We start from the raw sequence: 23420 nt of genomic DNA, 5'->3' as shown, positions 1-23420 counted from the left end.
CACAGTTGACAATGTGACTCACACACACACACATACACATATATAAATATAATTATTACCTAAGAGATTCCATAGGTTAGCAACACGCAATGAATTGTCGCAAGTACAAAATGCCAATGGACACACAAATGACAGCAATAACTTTGTGCCAATGGAAATAAAACAACGACACAAAACAGCATCGAGCAGATGACAGATTCAGTTCTGTTCATTCTCCATTTTTTTGCTGTTTCATCTTCGCTTTTCTTTGTGTTTTGTTTAATTGCAATCAAGACTAGGCAACAAACAAATGGAAACCAGAAGCGATAAATGCAAAGGTGAACAGAAAAAAAATGGAAGATATATTGAAACATGACAACGCTCTCTGCCTCGGACCACGATTCGACGCCGATGTGTGAATAAAACGCTGAAAAACCGTTGAGCATTGATTGTGAATCGCAAAGTCAATAAACGAAATTGAACGATGATGTGGTCTATAGACAACCGAACTGCAACGGTGATTGTGGTGGCTGTGGCAGCAGTAGCAACTGAATTAACACATACACACACAAAAAAATGTATCCGTTTCGTATTTTATCGATAGAAATGTTTATTTTGATCATAAATTCTTGCTGTAATGTGTCGGAATGTGTTCAATATCAGGTTTTTATCGTTACGATGAAGGACGATAAGCATAAACATGAAATCTAGCTGGATTGCACCAGGAGAGATGAGTAGTAAATACAAAATCCCACAAAAGCATGCAAAGAATTCATTTCGACACAAAAAAAAGAGAATAACTCACACAACTCGACATCGCAATTCAACAAGTGGCTTTTGATTGGTGTGATGTACGAATGGTACACATTCAATGCACATATTGATCCATCAAAGTTGTACTTATGTGTTTGTATACTCTATTCTTTTGTACATTGGGCAAATTGTGAATAAGAGTGTTACATTTATGTGATATGCGCGTGCTTTTACTTTTATTTTTGTAACAACAACAACATCAACACAATCATCATCACTCTGAATCACAATGAGAGGGCATGACCGACAGTCGTGAGTATTTAAATATATTGATTGGCGGCCAAGCGTCCGAACTCTTGCACGAAAAGGAATGACGTTGAAAAATAAAATTACAAAATAATCATATCTTATTATATTAGTCAGTTTCTTTTTCACTTTTTGTTTTGTGGCTCCGAATGATTAATTAGAATCCGACAAATTTTGGTTTTTCTTCTTTTTTTTACATATAAACAGTTGCTTCTAAATACCATGTGGTGTGTATTTTTTTTACGATGTGATGTTAAAATACCCTCAACTTTAATCCACAAAAAATTGCATATGTCCGAAAAAACACGAACAAATGAACGAAAAAAAAGAACGTTGTTTTTTTTGCGTGTGTGATAAATCGAGAAAAAAACAACAACCAAAAAAAGAACTCAAACTGAAAACAATCGATTTGATCAGGCAAAATTCATAAAAATTTCGAAGGCATCCGAAGTGTTGGTAAAATGCAAAAAGTAAACAAATATTGATGCTAAAGATATGAACAGCAACGAAGAAAAAAAAATTACAACGCCGAGCTGGCAACACAAATGCACAGAGAGTAAGAGAAAGACGTGCAGTTGCTGTGATCTAATCAGTAAATCGTTTGGGATGAAATAACACGTTGTGTTGTTGTGAAGGAGCGCGCGCGCACACACGCTAGCAAGCGATGTGTGGACACCCAGCACATATGCCGTGGAATATATTCCGTTTTGGTGTATTTTTAATTATATTATTACACGTTATTATTAAATGTGAGCGTATTTTATGCGAGATAATGAAAATACGTGCATTCAAAAGGATCTCTAGACTTCGAAGTTCGAACAAGCGAGATGCGAATGTCTGAGTGTTTTGTATACATTCCAAAAGACATAAAACAACTCAATACATACTGAAAATTTTCATTTTATTGATGATAAAATAGTTCTTCGAACTGTGTGTTACTTTACTACAAGTTGCGGTATGCAATTTTTTTTTGTTTCACCGTCGTTTAGATGACCATAGACAGAGAGACAGAGACACATTATAGCGTTTATTGTTTGGTTGTACACTGTGTGTGCTGTGCTATTCACCGGTCGCATACACCAAACATTCATCACGGTGAATATGTGTGTATGGGCGCGATGCAATCTTGTATTTATCATATGTGTATCGTTTGGCTTTCATCGGGCCAGTAAATACAAGGAGGAAGGTAATGTGTCTGGATAAATAAAACGCAAACATTTGGGCAAATAACTACCACTGACCGCAGCCACATATGACTATTCGGCATTCTCTCTATCCGTGCCGAATTTTGCCATTGTAGCAGGAGAATAAAAAAAAAAGAGGAAAAGAAATTTGCTCAATTTAGCAAACGTTACACGTGCGAAGGAAGTGCACGTCGAGTGGGTCGATTCTAGAGGTTTTTTTGTCTTTCATTTTGCTTGCCCACTCTAAAACCGTAACGTGTCATGAAATTCCTTTTTCTCTCTATCACCTTTTTACCGAAGTGAAACGGTGTTGTGTGGAAGAAAACAGGAACAAAAAAAAACGCTACTCACTCTCAGCCAATATCGCTGAGATCCGATCTATCACAGTGTATCTGGAGTATAACGGTCTTTTTATCGACATGGATTAATTGACTTCGGCCTATATTATTTATACGAATTGATGATATCATATGTTGTAGAACATATCTTCATGGTGACAACTTGAACTATTATAATTTTTTGAATTTCATTCTTTTATTTATTTCTGGCAATTTTTTTTGTTCGATACATGACGAAATATCATACATTTTTTTAATGAATACCATTTTTTGTATATTACCATTTTTTTAAGTTCTTAAGAGCATTAAATTCACACACTATTTCAATTTATTTCAATTTAAATTGATTCACTTTAAAAGTGATGAACCGTTAATAAACGAACAGGATACAGTAGATTGAAAAAAGAAAAAAACAAATAAAAATCTAAGAACCGCATTGATTTTCACACATGCTGTTTAGTGTGTTGAATTAACTGGGAATTCAAGCTGGGCAAACGAACTTCTGTCATGACATCGAATCAAATGAAGAACGAATTTATTGAACTTTGATGTTGAATCATGTTCTAAAACAATTCAAACACTGTTTGCTCACCGGTGTCTCCCTCCTCTCATTCGTGTAAACTTTTTCGTTTTCGTTTCCGACACCCCACATTTCTTTCGGTTATTTTTTTTTTTTTTTTGTTTGCTTCACTTTTGGCATTTGAAGATGCTTTCTAGTTCGTTTTTTTTTCTGTCGTCTTTGTAAACCATATATACACGTTAATGGCAATGTCGGTCATCATCTAGCATCATGAGTACTAGTAACATGGTCAGAAAAAAAAGTATGCGAAGCAAGTGTGTAAGAGTGTTTTTTTTATTATTATTTTCTTGTGATTTTCCTTCTTTGTTCGACGTGTAATGAAGACTAAAATTCCGGCTGATGTATTCTTGAATCTTTGGCCACCGTTATTTTCTATCTTTATTTCTGTTCGGTGTCGGTATTGACTTAAAAGTCGTTACGAAACTAAGCCAAAAGATTATTCGCCAACCGACAGCAATTCAAACACAACCACCCTTGTACATTATAGCAAACGTGAAAAGTTTTAGAGGCGCTTATGATGTTACCATTAATTCAAGTGATTAATTTCTCACACTCCTTCGATGAACTTCTGTTTCCCGGTTCGAATAAAGAGAACAAAAAAGAAAATCTCCAGTTGGAGATTGTAATGCGACAAGGGAAAAAACTTGAAGAGAATAAAAAAACGTGTCATTGAGGGTGTCATTCGCTTCTATTTCGCCAAAAAAAAGAAGAGATTCAAGTTGGAACGAATCACACACGCACACACAGTTAAGTGTCTTAATTTTGGATTAGTTTGAGATTTTCGTGATTCGATCGATGTATTTTAAAGAAGTTTTTCGAATTCGATGACAATGGCGAATGGTGAATTTACGGTAACAAAATTCTCGACAACTTTCTCAAAGTATCAAATGCGTTTTTTTTTTTATTCGTACGATTCGGCTTGAGCAAAGAATTAATGGCACATTTTGAGATGCGCTTACGGTTTTTTTTTCTTGCCAAACAGTTCATCTAATGATGAAACCATCGACGAGTGTTTTTTATTACACCAATGATATTTTTTTTCTTCAAAAATGTTTTACTTTCCCACTGGGGATTTCTAAATATTTAATGAGGATGTGTTTCTTTAGATGATCATGAAAATGCTTTCAGATACTTTATGATACGCAATGAATTTTTGTCGTCGCCTTTTTGGCGATTGTTGATTAAAGTTAAAGGAAAACGGTTGAGAAAGTGGAATTAAAAATGAAAAACACATACCTCCGAGTTAGTTAAGCAATTTTGTGGATCATCACGTTTTCTGCGCCGTTTTCGCGGAGCCAATTCCGTTTGTGGTGAGTCTTGTGGTGGTGGTGGCATAGCTGATGCTGCGTGAAACAATGTTGGCGGAGACGTCGATGCTTCACCTTCTGATTGATAGTCTATTTGTGGGTTTTCGTGCTGTGTCAATGATTGTGCTTCGGTTTCTATCAAAACGAAATCAAACGTAATACCCAATGATTAGTTAAACAGGTGCGACATACTTAGATATATCCGAAAAGAAACTACAAGAAACAATTGACTTTTATTAATTACCTGGCGATAATTGTGACTTTAATGGGTTTGATGTGTTTACGGGTGAACCGGTCGCTTGTCGGTTGTTTTGTTGCTGTTCATCTGAATGATTTTTTTTTTTTTTTTTGTTATTGAAATACGCAAATGTTGAACACTTTGAAAACGTGGTTATGCGTGGGCATAAGAAATAATACTTACCGTTCTTAGTCGTTGTGGCCGATGACGAGGATGTGGTTTTTGTTAATGTTTCAATTCTTGATGGAATCGGGATCGATCCCGAACCGAGCTGTACAGCTCGGTTGTCGAACTTAATCGACTCCGTGGTTGCGATCAATAATACATTCTGCAATTGAAAAAAAAAGAAACGAAAAAATATCATCAATTAATTTACTGTTTTCGAAATGGTTTGGAATAACTGAAGAAAATAAAAAATCATGTGATTTGCATATATTTTGTTGTGTTTTTTTTTTGAATTTATATATATCGTGTATGTATTTCGTTTGTGTTTCGGCTTGAGCTCTGTAATTTGTCTAGTTATACGCTAGAACAACAAAATAAATTATTGTTTAGGTATGCAAAATGAACGCTTCAGTTGAAATTGCTACTCTCTTGTGTGTGTGTCTTCGTTTCTAAGTCGTATTTCTTTCAAATTGAGTCAAGCCAATCAAATGCTTTTGTTTGTTCTTCTCTATTCAATGCTTTATATAAGTATGCAGTAAATAATAAGTGATTAAAGTGAGAGATGGAAAAGAATCAGCGTAAATTTTGTCTTTTCACAATTTATTTTTTTTTCGCTTCTGTTCGTTTTGTTTTGCCTGTGCATCTGTGAATCGGAGTGAAATGACAATTTTCTTCTTTTTCTAATACATTTTTGTTGTTGCTTGTTCGAATCGCGTACCGAGTAATCCATGCTTAATAAACTAGTGAGACGGTTGTTTTACTCTATTATTTTTCGCCATGTAATGAAAAACTTTTTGTCTTCTCCCCCACTGGGCTTCAATTCAATCTTTTTTTCGTTCGGTGCTATTATTTTTTTTTTTTTTGTTTCTTTCATTACTTCTGTCGAACACACAATACATTATGGCAATTCTTTACTTGTTGCCATTTTGCAAAAGCATACAACCACACAAAATCACCATTAAATAATCATACGTGTGGTGCAGCAGCGGCAATAGCAATAGATATATGCCTCTTATTCATGTTGTGTGTAATTGTGCATAATAAGAAAATTAATTGTATTAGATTGTGTGCACAGTGAACAAGTTTGCGTGGAATAATGAATAAGGCAAACAAGCACGTACAAATCAAATCAAATAAAAACAATGAACCAATTGAATGTCTTGAATGTGTATGTTGTCTTTCTATGGATAGATGTTTTTTTTTTGCGAAAATTGTCGTAAAAGTTTTCCTCTCTGTTTTTTTTTTTATTCTGTTCGAGTCGTTGTCGTTCGATTCGTAGCTCGCACTCATTTGCAATTATGTCCAGCAAAACGTAATAATTTTCTACATTTATGTTTGATTATTATAAACATTGTTGTAAGTTAGTGTGTGCGAGCGCGTATTTTCGTTCCCTATTTTAGTGCTTCACTTGATTCGATGCACTTTGAGCCTTTCATTTGCAATTTTTGTTACATTTTTTAGTCTATTTCATTCTTCGATTTTATAAACGCACGCTTTTTTAGGTATTCGTACTTTTTTTTCTCTCTCTCCACATTGCCATTCAATACCTATTTAATTTAATTATTTACATTTTTTTTCACCATCATTCTCGTTACCAGTTTTGTTTTTCATTTGTTTGTAACTCGGTAATTCATTGAATTTCTCTCTGTCGCTGTTGTTATTTTTTTTTATTTTTTTGAGTTTCATTTTTCTTCTTTTGTACATTTTATTCGCTCGGTATGACTTTGCATTCGCCGATCAACTTTTTAGTTTGTATGTATTTTTATTGGTTCTGTTTTCTTTGCTTCGTGTGCCTACTGTGTGTGCGTTTGTATCTATGTGCAATCGTGAGCGTGCGCGCGTGCGCTTTTGCATTTGTTAATATAATGTTTTGTGGTGCTCTTCTATCTCTCTTTTCTCTTTCTATCTAAAATAAAAAAAAATTCGTCTTAATTTATTCCAAACGCATTATTTAGATTTACTATCCAAAACGGCTTGTTAAGTATTTAGTCATGCTCAATAAACGTCTCCTCGGTGTGTTGACCCAATATAATATCATATTAACGGCGGATCTGATAATTTTATAATGAAATAACATATAACAATAACCATAATACATTGATAATGTCATCGTTGTGTCTTTGAGCACGCTTAATATGAATGCAAAATGGGTGAATGTATTTGTATAAAATGCACTTCGCTGCTTAATTTGCGGTGGCAATTTAAATTTACTATATGTATGCATTATATTCGCATTTGTCCAGGCCCCGTGATTACCGAACAATGAACAGCAACAGCACCAAACAACAACAACAACGACAACGACGACAAAACATCTTCAAGTTAATTAAATGCATATTCATGGAAAACTATGTGACATCTTTTCTCGACAATGACAAACATCTCGACATTCTTTTGCCACATCGAAATATTTTTGCTCGGACAATTTTATTTGTTGCTATTTGTTTCGTTTTCATGCGAATTTTGTTTCTTTTTCGTGTTTATAAATGTGAATGGGAAAAAAGACAATTCACACCTGTTTCGAAAGAATTGCATGAAGAAGAAAAAAAAAAACAAGCAACAAAAAAAACGGCATTACATTCCATTTGTCACCGACGAATGGTTAAATTTACGCAAATAAACAAATTAGGGTTGATTACAACCAGATCAATCGCAATCAAAAAGCAGAAAAAATTGAATCGCCCTACTAAAACAACACACACGAACCGTGAACGGTTTCAAGCCCGAAAATAGTAAGAAAAAAACTGGAATACAAACAATTTTTTTTTTCAACCGGTTAGAAGTGGCTTTGGTGAACCGAACAAAAAACGACGACTAATTCAGGGCTCTACTTTTGTAAATCATATTTGCTAAATATAATTTAATATTCCGCCACCCATCATAAAACATAAAACTGTATCGAAGAGAGAAACCGTTTCAATTCCATTTCATATTTATTTAATTTGTTTGCAATCAGTCATGCTCTCTCTATACAAATTATAAACAAATTATAATTGTTGCATATGCGCGCGTCCGACGCTTTTTTTTTCTTCATCTCTTTTCTAGAATACACAGAAGGCAAACAAAAAATGTGAAGGAGAAAACAGTAACACTCAAATGGCATTGCTTACCAAATAAACAAACAGAAACATAGAGAAAAAAAATCACCATGAAATATGCCACATTTTCCGTATTAGATTAGGCATCACAGAACTGTGTAATGAGAGTAACTGTAAGCGGTAAGACTTTTGGTATATAGTAAAAAAAAAATCATTGTTATGAATTCAAAATATGCATAACGATCGAAATCGGCGACCGAATGCACAAATTCAACATACACTCATATTGGGAGAGAGTAGAGACGAAAAAAAACGCAGCTATTCAACAATAACATCAACGGATACATTGAATAAAACCAAGTATTAAATTTCCACTCGTGGGTAGCTCATTACCATTTAATACATATGAAAAAAACACATACACACTTCAGGCAGCTTCACAAGATTGTGATTTTGAGTCGCATGTGCACGCGTAATATACATACGCTCAAAAAAAGTGTATCCTATCGTTGGTAAGTGAACCACAGGGAAAAAGCGAAGAAAAAAAATCCCGAGTCCTACAGAATCATCATGATTCGGGATAGGAAACGTTAAAATTATAACAATAACAATTACCCATCGTACTGGATTTTCCCTCTAAATCACATTTTTTTTATTCGTTCTCTCTTCTGAATACTGTTTCCATTCATGTATGCTTTATTGATGGTGTTATGATTCGGTACATTTTTTTTTTGGATTCTGGTTGATGTTCATTGTGTTGTTTCTATTCTTTCGGTTGAAACAGTTTTTTTTTATTTGACATTGTAAAAAACGCATTAAACACACAGAGGCATGAGCACGAGCACAAACCGTGTTATGATTTTCAGGGGTTGAAAAATGACTGGTCCAGTGTTAGAGTCACAATTATTCTATAGTAGAAGGCTCGTTTTTTTTTCTTTTTTTACTCTCTTAGTAAACTGTAAAACGAAACCGCTTAACCTTAATCGAGTCAACTGAAATACTTTATGGTTAGCACATATACACCCAAAGAAAATACAAAAAAAAACATCCGACGTAATGTTGAGGGAAGTTTTTTTCAACTTCTTTGATTTTGTTTTAAAAAAAGTTCAATGTCATCGAAATCAATTAAAATGCGAGAATACATTTAGATGTGTTCGATATTTCTAAGGTGTGAGCAAATTGGCAACGGTCATCAAATATCATATTAAATGAGTCATGCCAATGTAATTTAATCGCATGCTATACATTCAATAAAAGTCGATCCTTATGTGACCATTCAAAAATTCCGTTTGTACAAACTTTATTTCTTGATTTTTCGTCGAAGCGCGCTATGACCGTAAGGTCCAACCAGTGTCTTTTTTTTAATGGTGCCCACCACAATAACTTTGATCATGACATCCATTCTTACGATTTATTAATTCGGTATGCAAAAAGCATCAGTATTGTGTATACTATTAATTAGAAAACTGAATGGAAAAAGAATTTTTGATTACAAACAAAGATATACGCGAAATGAAATGCCACAAACACCTCTCGAATATTCTCTTAAATATGCTAAAACAGTGAATTCAATAATGGATTTCAATAAAAGAAATTAACAAAATGAAAGAAGACGGAGCAAAAAAGAGCATCGAACGAAGCGAGTAACAACAGAATAAAAAACAAATGCTTTCGAGAATGAAACCGAATTAAAATACGGAACGGAATGACAGCATAATTCCTTTATATGTGATGATCATACGTGATATTTTGCGCGCAAGAAAAAGAAACAAAGACAATGATACTAAAGGCATGCAAATGGACACTATTGAATGAATGGTTTTAACCCATTCTCGCTGAAACAGCGAATTGTCATGTATTCCGACACTCATTTATAGATTATAGCTAGATAATGCTTAATTCTTGAGCGCTTTAATTAAAAATGAGCACAACAAGAAATATTTTCCATTCTTTTCATTCATTTCATTCGTTTGTGTATCAATTCTTTGGCATTCTCTCGCTCACTCGCTCATCTCTCATTCCTCATTCCATCTCATTTGTTTATGCTTACATTTCCGACGAATAGGAAGGAAATACAGATCAAATAAATTTGAAATGTAAAAATATACATTTTAAACTATCATGAACATCAGCGAACAAAGAAATAAAGAGAAAAAAAAAATACCGCTTAAGTGAGGCGAGAAAACAAAAATGAATTAAAAGAATTGATTTGCTTTTGTGTCTTAGGTTTTTTTTCTCGGATCATCTTCGTTCGTCTTGTCAAAAATATTAGCATTGCGGGTATTTAGCAATCGGACAAGAGAAGTGAACACATTAGATGAATGAACGGTATCTCCGTGTTGATCTGGAACATCCATATTAATATTAACGACACCATCATACCACACCGTCTATGACTGTGTTACAAGAGTATGATATTATCGCCAGTGTCCGCTTTGCATTGCGCACACAAACACACAACTGTTTGTTTGTTTGTTTTTTCACCTCTTTTAAATATTGTAAATCGAGATTAGAACGAGCCTATCGTGAAAGCGACAGAATAAAAAACCACCAAAGAAAATAATTTCATAAAATAAATAAAGCAGATTGTGTAGAGAAATTCAACTTGGAATGAATGAAGAGAGAAGTAAAAATATATATAAATCGAGGTGTGGTTGTGGTTTATATTCTACTCACAATACGTTTTTAATATCTACTCTCTTAATGTATTATTAATTTGATTTGTATTTTTTTTATTGTTATTATACACACCATCGCCGGTTGTCGTTAACTTTACATTTATTTTCTTAATTTTTTCTGTTAATTTCATTTGGTTTGTGTGTGTGCGTGCGTGAATGCGTGCGCGCGCTCGTTTTTTTTAAGTACTGCAAAGACTTTGGCGTTCATCTTTCTCTCAGGTCGTCTCGTTTTAAATACTCAATGGATATACAAATCTGTGCGTGTTTTCTCCCTCTCTCTCTCCCTCTTTCTCTGGACACTTCATTCTTCTTTTTTTTAGTCTTTGTTCAACGTTATCTTGAACTTTTTCATCATCTTCCTCTCTTTTTCGTCGCTTTAATATGATTATTCGTTCTTAATTTATTGAAATTAATGAAAATACAAGGCAAAAAAAAGAGAGAAAGATCAAAGTTTTGTTTCGTCCGTTGTGATCGCAGAATGGAAACAGACACCACACACTCACATTAAATATTAAGGAGTGTACAAACATTGAGTCTAGAAGATGACAACCATGGCCATCACATCGCTCATTCCATTCATTCATTTTTAGGCGACAAAAAAATTTATTTTAATTTATTTACCTCAATCACACACACATACACACAGCTAACATAGTTAAATCTGGCGACTGCCCGAACTGAATCACCGCATGCTTAAATATCAATTAAATATTTTTAATATATACAAAAAAAAGCACACGAATTCGAATGAGAGATGAAATTTCAGGCCAGAATGTTTTAAATACAAATGTTCATTGATCCCGAAACAATATCCGAAAGTAGAAAGAAATAAAAAAAACATACACTAAATAGTGAATTGTTGTTTTTTTGTGCTAATGCAAAATAGCGTAATATGAGTGACAAGCGCTTACTATTAAGAGTGCGATCCAGATAAGGATGTGTGACAAGAGGCACACTCCATAATCGATTAATATCTTTGGACTGAAATTGTTACTACATGTCCACTTTATTTACACAACAATTAAAATTTAAACGAAGAAAAAACCAATCTATGCTCGAATTTTCGATGGTCGATTTCATTGGTGATTCGAATAATTTATGCTACATTGTCAATCGCTTTTGTTTGATAATGACGCCGAAACTATTTTTCTCTCTCTATTTCTTCCGTTTGGTTGCACAATGTTGCACGAGAAAAAACTACAAATCTTAATATCGTTTTGTATCTAAAATATACATATCCAAAAAACTACGGCGCATAGAACTTTTTCAAATACCATAATACATATTTTCTGTGATCATGTTGATTTGGTTGTTGTTCGTTTGCATTTGGAATCGTTTTAACATCTTGTTAATTTGACGTCAACAACACCTTTTTCTGTGGCACGAACCGATTTTTGTTGCCGAACCACAGGCCAATTGAACAACAACCAATTTCCAATACAAATTCTTACAAATATATTAAGACAGACACCGAAGAGAAATGGTGTGAGGAAGAGAAAACAGCACAACACATTTTAATCGAGAACATTATTTATGCACTCGACGCGCGCGCCCGTTCATTCGATCTCGTTCGCTCCATTCAATATATGAATGTGTGTGTGTTTGTGTGTGTGTGTGTGGGGAAGAAGACGTGTGTAGCACACAGGCGGACGGGTGCGAGAACTCACAGCGTCAGATAGTCAAAAAGTGATAAAAACGGATCACCCATTTCGTGAAATTTTTCGAAATTATATGACCAGAAACGATTGAGTATGCATGCACATAAATGTGAAACAGATCCAAGAATGGAGCGCGATACCATGGTGTATAACTATCAAAATAATGGGCGACTTTGATACAATACATAAACACACCGACACACACACGTAAACACACGTATCCACGACAAAAGCCAGCAATGGATGACAAAACACACGGTGCGAAAAAAAATCAAATCAATTATAATAAAATCATCAATAAAAATGAAAACATTTCATTTAAAAGAAATGCGCAGAAGCGTAAAACATTAGCAGATGAAACGCGAGAAATGTGCAATGTATCACGAAAAGACAAAACAGCGGTAATGTGAGAGACAGAGAAAGAGTCAGTAAGCAGCAGCATCAGCAGTAAAAAAAGTGTCAAGCAAAAGAACGCCAGCGAGCATCACTACTTAAAAATGCCAATAAACTTGAGCAACCAAGAATGTGTGTACAAACACACGTTAACATCTCGTTGTCGTTGTTTTTTTTTTCTCTTTTGAATTTGGCGTTGTTGTTGTTCATTTTTTTTGTCTCCGTTGCTCATTCATTTTGCTAAACTCGATGTGCGCTCTCTGTATGCGATGTGTTGTGTGTTTTTTCACCTTTTTGCGTTTTTTCTCTCATTTCGTTATCTGTTTTGTTGCCATTGCTGGTTTTGTGATCGTTGGTGGCGTTTCCAGCTTGTTTTAGGCTTCAGTTGATGCAATAATTAAAATGCTTTCGCTCATGTATTCTTCATCATTGGCAACAAGACATGCAATGTCTCTCACACGTTTCATTTATATACAAGACATAACAGAAATTGGATATATGTGTAATTTTAGCGATGTTCGAACATCCGCACCCGATTAATATGGTGTCTACATGATCGTCAAGAGCAACACCTCAAGACATTTGATCGTCGGCATGCAAAAGACGCGCATCTACATTCAGATAACACTTGGACTCACAGACTCATCATTGCATATATGATGCACACGAGAAAAAAAGCACAGGCTGGCGTTCGGCATATTCGAATGTGTTGATTTTTTTCTGGTTTGTGTGTTTTCATCTTCGTTTTTCTGCCGAACAAGCGCGCGAGCACAGCAAATGCCATTAATTGGTTGACAAACGATAATGTTCCAAAAACATGCGTAAATAATCCGGAAATTGAAGACGTCAAAACATTTCGCCATTTAAAGAGTATATTTACATTTTAAAGTGTCATCATTGGTGTATTTTGACATTTTTTTCGCTCTAATTTTTTTTTTTGAAAAGAACTTGCAACAGTCAAAAGCATCCTTTGAAATGTTGCATTGTTCTTCTTGGTGAAATAATTCAATTTTAGAAAGCTTGCTATTGCTACAGATTTTTTTCTCGATATAGATCCTCTGAAGACAACGAAAATCATCTCCGAAGTGATAAAATTATGAACAAAAAACACAAATTAATTTTTTTGGAATCGAGACGAGAGAACGAGAGAAAGAAGAAAAGAATCAATAATAACCGAAAATCGTAGATAAACGGTTGAAGGAGTTAAAAACCGCATATACGTTGTCATAATATTTATTTTCATCTTAAATTATGATTCGAATCATTGGAATGGCATGCAGCAATCCCATAAAAGTAACCTTAAGCCAATAGTCGTTTGATTTTAATGTTATGCACGGAACTTCGTGTGTTTTTCTTTCTCGTTGTGTCCATCCAATAAACGCACACACACACACACTCACACATTTCTTGACCGAAATCGTTTATTTATAGTTATGGTAAGTTTTGTAGATTATTTTTTATTATCCGCTGTTATAGTATGTAGTTTTTCTCATTTTATTGACACCAACCTATTAATAGATGTAAAGATATGCGTCGATCGATGCGCACAACTCAATGGTTAAGCAAATTGTGATAGAAAGACGGAAAGGAAGAAATTCATGATACATATTGGTTTGTTAGATATCTTTGGCGTATGGAATCGTAAATGGTTGGAAATGGTATTGAATGAAATAAAGTCGAGTGAATTTTCATTTTGTTGTTTGTAAATCGGTTACGGATCTATATTCGGTTGGGATGTGACGAAAAATGCCATGCAAAACAATATCTTTAAATTACATTGCACATTAGCGTGCACATACTGTGCATCACCATTTGCTGGAAACAAATAATAAACGATAAAGTGAGAAAAAGGCGGACTCAAAAGAGAAAGAGAAGAAAGAAAACGATACGATCGTTGTAAGAATGATGCGCAAGCGACCCGTTGATTGTTTATGCTTTATGGTGTGATATTCATAATGAATGCAAGCACATTAGAAACTACTCAATCCACTCAATTCATTCGAACACGAAATAAATGTGTTAATATTCATAAATTTGAATCTTGTTTAGCTCTCTTTGTCGTTTCGACGAGTCGTGGCACGGTGCTGTTTCGGTGTATGATCTGATTATTGTTATTTTGTAGTTTTTTTTTGTTATTCTAATCAACACAAATACACATACTGCACCAACACACACACCAACGTTATGGCCAGCCAACGCTTACTCCAATGTCTTGTAGCTTTGCCGTGTATGTGTTGTGTTATTGTTTCTTCTGATGTTTTTTTTCTCTCTTTGCTTTGTGTCTGTCGTCATTCGTTTCCATGTTCATCTTGTATTGCCACAATTTACAGCAGAAAATCTTAAGTCTCTAAACAAATAATAAATTAACCCGAGCAAACGAACGGACACACGAATGATCCAACTTAAAGATAGAAAAAACGACGATAGAAAAATCAACGCGAGTGTTTTCGATTAAGATTAATTTACATATTTTGTATTATTGAGCATTATTATTATTATTTTGTTGTTGTTGTTGCTGGTTTGTTTATTTGTTTGTTTGGCATTTATGTGCCACACTGATTTCATTTGAGCATCACTTATGAGAGATGGAGCATCTAGCACGTATGTATATATAAAATGGACTAAATCACATTAAAAGCAATACTAAATGAAATCAGAGTAACCAAAGCCGGAAAAGCGGTCGAACATTTTTTTCATTTGGATTGCACGCATTTTTCGATCTCGTTGTCTATGTATGTGACTTAAGATTATTTCATTGACTTTTAAATTGAAAAATAAAGGAAGAATAATAGAGTGAATTTGTGGAATGGCATAAAAACGCGTCGGGCACTTTATTCATTTGGACTTTTGTTTTATATGCTTTGTTGCGACAGAGTAGCACAAACAATAACAAACGGATCTGTGTCTCTCGTTTCATAGTCATTAATTCTACATATATATATACTTTTTGTCACGGGTCGATTGTTCACTTCTTTATCTGTTGTTCGGAATCATGACAAAAGAAGCGACTGAAAAATTGTTGAATCACGCTTTCTGAACACCAGATTTGGAATTCAGAACGCCAAAATAAGATAACATGGTTTGGAAAAAAACGATATGATTTTTCGGAAGCGCGTATGAAAAATGGTTTCATTTTCGATGACAAAAAAAGCGTAGAACAAAAAACAGAAAACAAATGTACCCAGAGGAAAAACCAGACCATCGCCACAACTACGAAAGTAAATTAAGATTATTCACGGTATTTGGATTTTGAAAGGAAAAAAAAAATGAAGAATCGTTCAATGTGCGAGATGTAACGGACAAAAACGGCTACTTGCCCTCCAGCACCCGACTACCAATTTTGTGTGTTTTGGCTGCTCGTTGCTGCTTAGTGAAATAAATTTATGAATGAACGAAATGAAATTCATTTGTGTGAGCATCTTAAGACACATACTGTGTTTGTTGCGTACCCATAACATAAGCACGCACATACTCTCACTCCACGCCCGGCCAGAGTTAGATCACCAAAATGAAGAAGTAAAAAAAAAGCCCAAATGAAAATAAAATATGAATATATGAAAATAAAAGTAGTGGCAGTTTGGATAGTAGCAACCGCCACGAAACCGCATAGACATATTTTACACACAATTTACTTTTATCTAATACGCGGTTATTCTGTCTTATGTTATGAAGACTGCTGAATGTTGCTACTCACACACCGTGTTCCACAATGAATGAACGAACAACGTGCACCGGTGAAACTGTTTCAAGAGTGAGAAATTCTTTGTACTATCATCGTCTGTAGCAATGATAATGCCTCATTAGATTACCATGGCTACCTTTTTTTTGTTTTCGTCTTTTGCTTCAGCATCGTTAACAAACGAAAAATGGTTTAAAATTAAATTAAAAGTGAAAACAACTGTGACATTAGCATATCCATATTTGGATGGTTTGTTTTCCTTCGTTTTCAAAAAGCGTATGCACCCCAGTCACATTAATAATGAAACAACAAATAAAAAATATGATCCCCAATCAGGAAATATTGCGAAAAAACAACAGCACTAATGATTTCGATGATAAGCAAAAATAGCAAATCAAAAGAAAGCTGCGTTTCGCATCTTATTTTGTTGTCGTTATTATTATTTTCTCTCTTGCTCTATCTCGCTGTAATGCGTTCTCTGCGTTCGACTAACAAGAATCAATAAAAATAAATAACGAATACATCGCATTGTATTCGAATCGATTTTATTTTACGAATTTCCTATAAACGCCAATTTAATATGCACACATTGGCACAACCACGCACTCGCACTCACGTTTATTCGATTCGTTGTCGGTTGCTGTGTGTATGTGTTTTTTTTTCTCGTTCGTTTCTCGTTTCGTTTCAATTTGCAATTTAAGAAAAATATCCAACTGTCCAAACTGTTGCAAACTAAAAACAATATATTCATATGATAATTTTCCCGGCCATTCGAAATGCAAAATTCGAAATGCGAAAACGTAAACTATTTATCCGAAACTGAACGAAAGGAAAATGAAATAACAAGCAATAATTCAAAGTTACTAATAAATAAAACCTATGTTAAGCCCTCGAAAAGAATCGGGCTCGGTTGGTCAAGCGCACGCGCCCTCATATGTGGCCAGTCGGGCGCGCGCTCACATTCGGATCAAGAATACCAGCCATAGAACATTGGATAATACAACCGATAATTCCAGAATATACGATGAAATTGTGACAACGGTGACGATGTTGACAATGGGTAACAATCTCTCGCATATATGTTGAGTCCGATGGCTCTTAAAATATCATACCAGCAAATTGAATATTCGTACACGATTGAACGAGATGGAGAGTGAGAGAGCAACAAATGAATTAAATATAAATTGCCAATGCCAATGAAATCAGAAAAAGGCATAGTCAAACGCAACTTGAGATGAATGGCAAAGCGACCAACAATGTCTTTCCGTAAATCAGGCGTACATTTATATGTATCGCGTCAACTAAAAGAATCCCTTAAATTATATACGGCTCGAACACAAAAAATACACACATTTTCCTGTGATCTCTTTGCTCGACTTCTTTTTTTTTTGCATTCCCATTTTAAATAATAATCGAATAAAAATCGCGACAAGGGAACTGAAATGACAAAGACATGAAAAAAAAAAAATCGGCACACATATTTTATTTATTAATACCCCAAAAACATAATATAATTCAGTGGCTCCTTCAGTGATTTTATTAATTCCAAATATTGGAATATCGCTGTGAATCGACATTGTCTTGATTCGATAATCAAGGGTCAACAGACACAGACAGTCGTAAATTTTGAATGAAGGAGAAAAAAAAAACACTCAAGAGAATGAATCTCATACAACGCAACCGAACATCAAGAAAGAACGATATTTTCAATTTTTGGTCTTACGTTATCTCCCTCTCGCCCTCTCTCTCTCTCTCACTCGCTACTTGGTTCATCGTCTCATTTTAAATTTTGTCATTTGTCGTGGAAACATAAAATTTTCGCAACTAAATGAACAACAGCTTTAGATTACTAGATGGGAAGCAAAAGGGAAATTACAACGTATAAAATCGATTTAAATCACAATCGATATGTTACTTTTTTTTTAAATGCTGGACATTGTTGCTGTCGGTTTGTATGGATACGAATGAAACAGAACGATAGTCTTACGATAATCACAGATGCACACTCCGAATTCAGTCGCCGGTATTTTTTTTCTCTCGCTCTCCACGGAGAGCATTTGCAACTATATGTTATTTATCTGCATTAATCCATTGGCAAGTGGATATAAAAATGAAACGAAGCCGTATTGCCAGAGCAGAAACAAAGAGTCGAACGAATGGACCAAGCAGCACGGGCAAAATATGCGGGTAAACCAATGCAGTCACAGTTAAATAAATCAATCTTCACGACAAACTAACGAATGACAACGCGAACGAAATTGAACAAAAAAAAACTAAGACACAACGAATAAATATATATTTAATCGCTGAAGTTGCAGCAGCAGTAACAACAACAAGTTCTCTTTTGTCTTCAACGAATCAGCATTCGGGAAATTGAGATAGAGAGAGAGAGAGAGATCGAGCCTAGCCGAAACAACCGACCGGTCACATCATCATCATCTCCATCACATATCCGCATAATAAAAAGACATTCTGGACTCTGAGAACGAAACAATAATGAAAAATTAAAGAGAAGAAAAACTTGGATGCAAAATAATTAAAAAACTTCGTTCGTATGTGTATGTCGTTGTTTGTGGGGACAAAGCGGAAAAAAACTTGAATGTGGAGAGAAAAAAAAATGCCGATCAAGAATGGCTAGAAAAAAAGGACAACTGGCTACGATTGAGTTGCGAACGTGTATATACATCGATGATCATCTCAGCTGAAAGAGTTACGGAAAAATAAAATGAAAAAATTTAAAGATCAACCACAATCAGAGGCAGACGACGACAAATATAACATACACATATCAATAGCTAAACAACTTGATGGACACTTTTTTTGGACTAAGCAGAGAAGAGAATGACCACCATATTAAAAGAAGTCCATGGAAAATTGACCAATCTTCCTTGCCGCACACATTTTTTCACATTGTTTTTTATCACCATTTTTTCGTTTTTTTTTTTGTTTCAAATTCGAAGTAATCGAGTAAGTGAAAGATTTTAATTTCTTAAAACTAAATGTATGAGATTGTGAACTTCCCTGCACAAACACACACGTGCAATTGCGACAATAATCAAGCAAACATACAAGAGAACGGAATTTCAAATCTCGAAAATAGCACTCGTCATATTGAGCATCGCAAACATTTGCAACAAAGAAGAAGAAGAAAAGTTTTTTTTTTTTAAATAAAACAAACCAAACAACATCCATTGTATGCAAATGATTCGAGACGCAAAGTATCTTCACTTCTTTTCTGTCTATATGATCAGGATTTTTTCTTTAAAGATTGTTCTTTTAATATACCATAACACAGCACTATACATTGAATTGACTGTGTTTGGTTCTTTATCGAAATGTGAATGGTGCACGGTGAGTGGTGATTCAACATGAATGTGCTAAAAAGATGCGTTTCTATTAAAAAAGAGCTATGAGTGTTGAGAGAAAGAGAAAAAAAGAGAGTTTAGCGATGGCAAGCAACAATTCCAAGAAACTAAAATTTAATTGAATAATATTCACGAATAAATAGCATCGCGAGACAACAAGAAGAAAAAGTGTACACTTGGAATTGCCAAGATATGATAATTGAAATTGTTGACAATTTCAAGCGAGAGAAAAAAAAACACACACACACACACTCACCCTGCTGCTAGCCACAATACCATGTGACGTTAAATGATATTTGGATGCAAACGCGCGAAACTAAATAAGGAATCAAAACTACCGAAATGTGTGCAGCACGAGTATTGAACGCGCCATGCAGAAAAAAATCTCTCTCTTTTTGCCACTTTGCACAACGGTCAAAGCGAATAAACTAATGCTCAATAAGAGAACATACAAGAACATCGCCAAAATTGCGACATAAATGAACGAACGAATTGAAATAACTGCTTGAATAAATGAGCAAGAGCGCGAAAAGAGAGAGAAAGAGAAAACGATGTGCGGTGTTTACGATAATGCAAAAATGTGCAACAAAATAACATAAAAGAGCTGTATACGCATCATTACGTGAAATGAAAATCAGGCCGTTCATTCAACGAATGAAAAACAAAACAAAAAAAAAAATCACAAACAAATGAGAAGAACGCGCAAAAAACATTCAATTCTTTGGTTCGCGCGAGTGTGCGCGCACACTGAGGTGTGCATTATACAATATTCAATATCGAATCGGCGATGCTTGTATGCGTACGCATTGTTTGTTCTTACGATTCCTTTCTCGGCTTCGTTGTTATTGGTTTTTATTTATTTATTTATATGTTGTATATATTTATTCGGGCTTTTTTTCTCTTCTCGGCAGTTTCATTCGTACGTTTTGCATCGTTTCTCGTTTTGTTCGTCGCATCACATTCAAATCAGTATTAAAAAATTATTTTTAATCCATTTTGCAACATTATATGCAGTATGTGTGGTTGATGTGCGCGATTTTGCACATATTGTTTCTCTCGCTCTCACCCGATCTCTTTCTCTCTATTCCTTTCGGATTATTCGCACTGTGGTTCTGTGTGCAATTTTTCGTCTTATTCGATGTTGCTGTTTCGATTATATTTTGTTGCATTATTATTGTGTGCAAAGAGTTTTATGTTTTGTATTTTGCTGTCGTTGTTTTTCGTTGAAAAAAAAAATATATATGTGGTGCTGCTTTGATGCGTATTCATATGCGCATTTCAGCACCACAATTTTCTCGGCTATTCAAGTCAATTTGACTTCATTCTCCTGAGATTCCATACCATCATCATTATTACCGACCTGAGCGAGAGCGCGCGCACTGGGCTCGATTACATGCGCGCTTATGTTTGTTGGGTTTTGAGACATTGTCTGTCGCTCTTTCACTCTGTGTAAATCTCGAAAACTCTATGGTTATAATTACTAATTACATTATGCAAAAGGGAGAAAATGAAAATGAGAACAACACATCCACATGAACGCTAACAGCATAATCAACCAGAAAAGGGAATGAATGCCAATGCCATTGCAAAAGCAACAAAGTTCTGCACATTCAAATCACTTGGGTCGTGTTGTGTTTCTTCATTTTTTTTTTTGTTCTACTCTCTCGCATCATTCTTTTCACTTCTCTCACATTGTGTGTTATTCTCTCATATCGTTTTCGACGTTTTTTTCCCGTTGTTGCTAATTTCTTTCGGTGCTTTGTATTTTATATATCTATAATATAATATTGGCGAAAGACCGTAGCCTGTTTTGTTGCTTTGGAATGTTTTTTGTGTGTGTCTTCGGCGCGCGATATTGTGTGTGTATATTGCGCTCGCGCACATGAATCAAAAGCCTCAATCGGCTTTTCAACGCGCATAAATTTTAAATTCAAGTTTAATTTCTCTTTAAATATATTTAATTATGATTGTATGGTGTAATATCTTCCGATGAACTTCACAATTTGAATATAAATTCGCACCGATGTACATCACATAATATAATGTGCATACACACAACAGACAAGTCTTTTCAGCCTAAAGGCAACATTGTTTCGAGTACATTTGGTGTGTAAGTGCACGTTTTTTTCTTCACCAGTTTGGTTGGATTTTTCGCCAAATATTTAAATACGATTTAAGTTCCAAATGGTATCTACCTTATGGCATTGTAAGTGCGATAGAAAAGTGTGTACATGAGAGTGGCAGAAGGAAAGAGTGGATGAGTAACTGTGTGTAATATTTAATTAAGATTTCTTCTTTGATCGAATGCGATAATCAATTATGTTCGAGCAACCGGTGTGAGACTTGTAGTAAATTTCCATTATGCGTGCGCGCGATAAAATCAATCAAGTTTTGCAATTGTCTACTATAAAATTAGATTTCAATCATCTTTTTTTTTGCAATTTACAAAATTGTGTGATCAATCATCCATTAAGCAACTTCACAATTCGTCTTCAGTGTGCAATAATTAAATTTAATTGTTCTTATTTGGCGAATTAACGAATCGCATGATATCGCATGGATGAAGATAGATTGAAATGAGTAAGCACACACGAAATTCACAATTCATTTTACATTTTGGCCAATTCAGACTCGGAGCGAGAGAGAGAGAGCGAGAGAGTTTGTTTTCAAGGTTTTATGTATATGTCTTTCAAAATTGCGCTTAGCAAAAAGGCCCGGTGTTCAAACAATACGATTGATGTTTGTATGCAATGCGATCGCAAGCGAATCCAAAAGACAAAAGCAGGAGAGTGAGACACATACACACATAAGAGCCGTGGTAAAAAAAAGGTAACAAATGCAACTGTAACAATAATGAAAGTAAAGAAAATCAAAATGCGTACGCATTTTGAAAGACAAAAGGAAGAGGAAAACAATGAACGACGACGACAACGACGACGACGACGAGTCAGAGAGTGGAGAGAATGAACAACAACAATAACAAAAAATCAGGCACAAAAGAGCACATACAGGAACAAGCGATGTATTTTTAAAAAAAAGTATAAGCAACGCGAGCGGCACATCTTCCACACACAAAATTCTAAGAAACAAATTTAAACACTCAAGAGCGAGAGATCAATGCTCAGCTCTTAACGCACATACAATTGTAATGCTGTTGATGTGTATGTGCAAGCAAACAAGCATACACGGGGCCAAAGTATCTATAAAAATGTATCGGATTTAGTTTCATATAGGCCGAGAGACGATCGGGCAAAAGGCGCGCGCTTTTAATAACCATTTCTTCACCGAACAACTCTCTTGCAAAGCGCATGTGAACAAATAAACACACATTGAACATAAAACGGAATACAATAATTATAAATCAAAAAAATTTCGTATTTTTTTCTTCTTCTTCTTCTTCTTTTTATTCTGTTGATGTGCTGAGCTCAACAGCACACACCGAGCAACAAAAATACGATCATCACTAAACGAAACAATAGTACATCTAGTCAGCCATCAAAAGCAATAATATGTATATAGTAAATATAAGCCAACCTGGCCGCCAATTCAGCACTCAATGCTCTTTCTTCCTCTCTTGTTCTCTGTTTTGCTGTAGCAAAAGATACTTATGAAAGATTTTATTATTTTAATTTTTTTCGCTCTTGCTCTCTCGCTCTCTGTGCTCATATTTTTTTTTCTTCCTTGATAGATTTCAATACGTACAGCAGCGTTCTGGTTGTTCCTAATGCCTCTCACAGCTTGTGTCAATTACAATGTGCG

At 34.8% G+C, this 23420-nt stretch overlaps 1 protein-coding gene across 9 annotated transcripts in view; it reads right to left on the bottom strand.

Moving 5' to 3' along the window:
* The window catches only part of LOC116344992 (zinc finger protein 2), a 135486-nt gene that overhangs the window by 36615 nt on the left and 75451 nt on the right, over positions 1-23420 (bottom strand). For all 9 annotated transcript variants that reach the window (XM_031773939.1, XM_031773938.1, XM_031773936.1 and 6 more), the window contains 3 exons: positions 4869-5013; positions 4692-4772; positions 4377-4582 (listed from right to left, as the gene is read on the bottom strand). In XM_031773939.1, coding sequence (XP_031629799.1) covers positions 4377-4475 — 99 coding nt within the window. In that variant the 5' untranslated portion in view covers positions 4476-4582; positions 4692-4772; positions 4869-5013. The remainder of the gene's footprint in view (positions 1-4376; positions 4583-4691; positions 4773-4868; positions 5014-23420) is intronic.

Source organism: Contarinia nasturtii, unplaced genomic scaffold (assembly GCF_009176525.2).
Source record: "Contarinia nasturtii isolate CC-2019 unplaced genomic scaffold, AAFC_CNas_1.1 Cnas_scaffold_1240, whole genome shotgun sequence".
Taxonomy (NCBI): Eukaryota; Metazoa; Arthropoda; class Insecta; order Diptera; family Cecidomyiidae; genus Contarinia; species Contarinia nasturtii.
The sequence above is the reverse complement of the archived record's forward strand: the minus strand, read 5'-3'. Positions and strand labels throughout refer to the sequence as shown.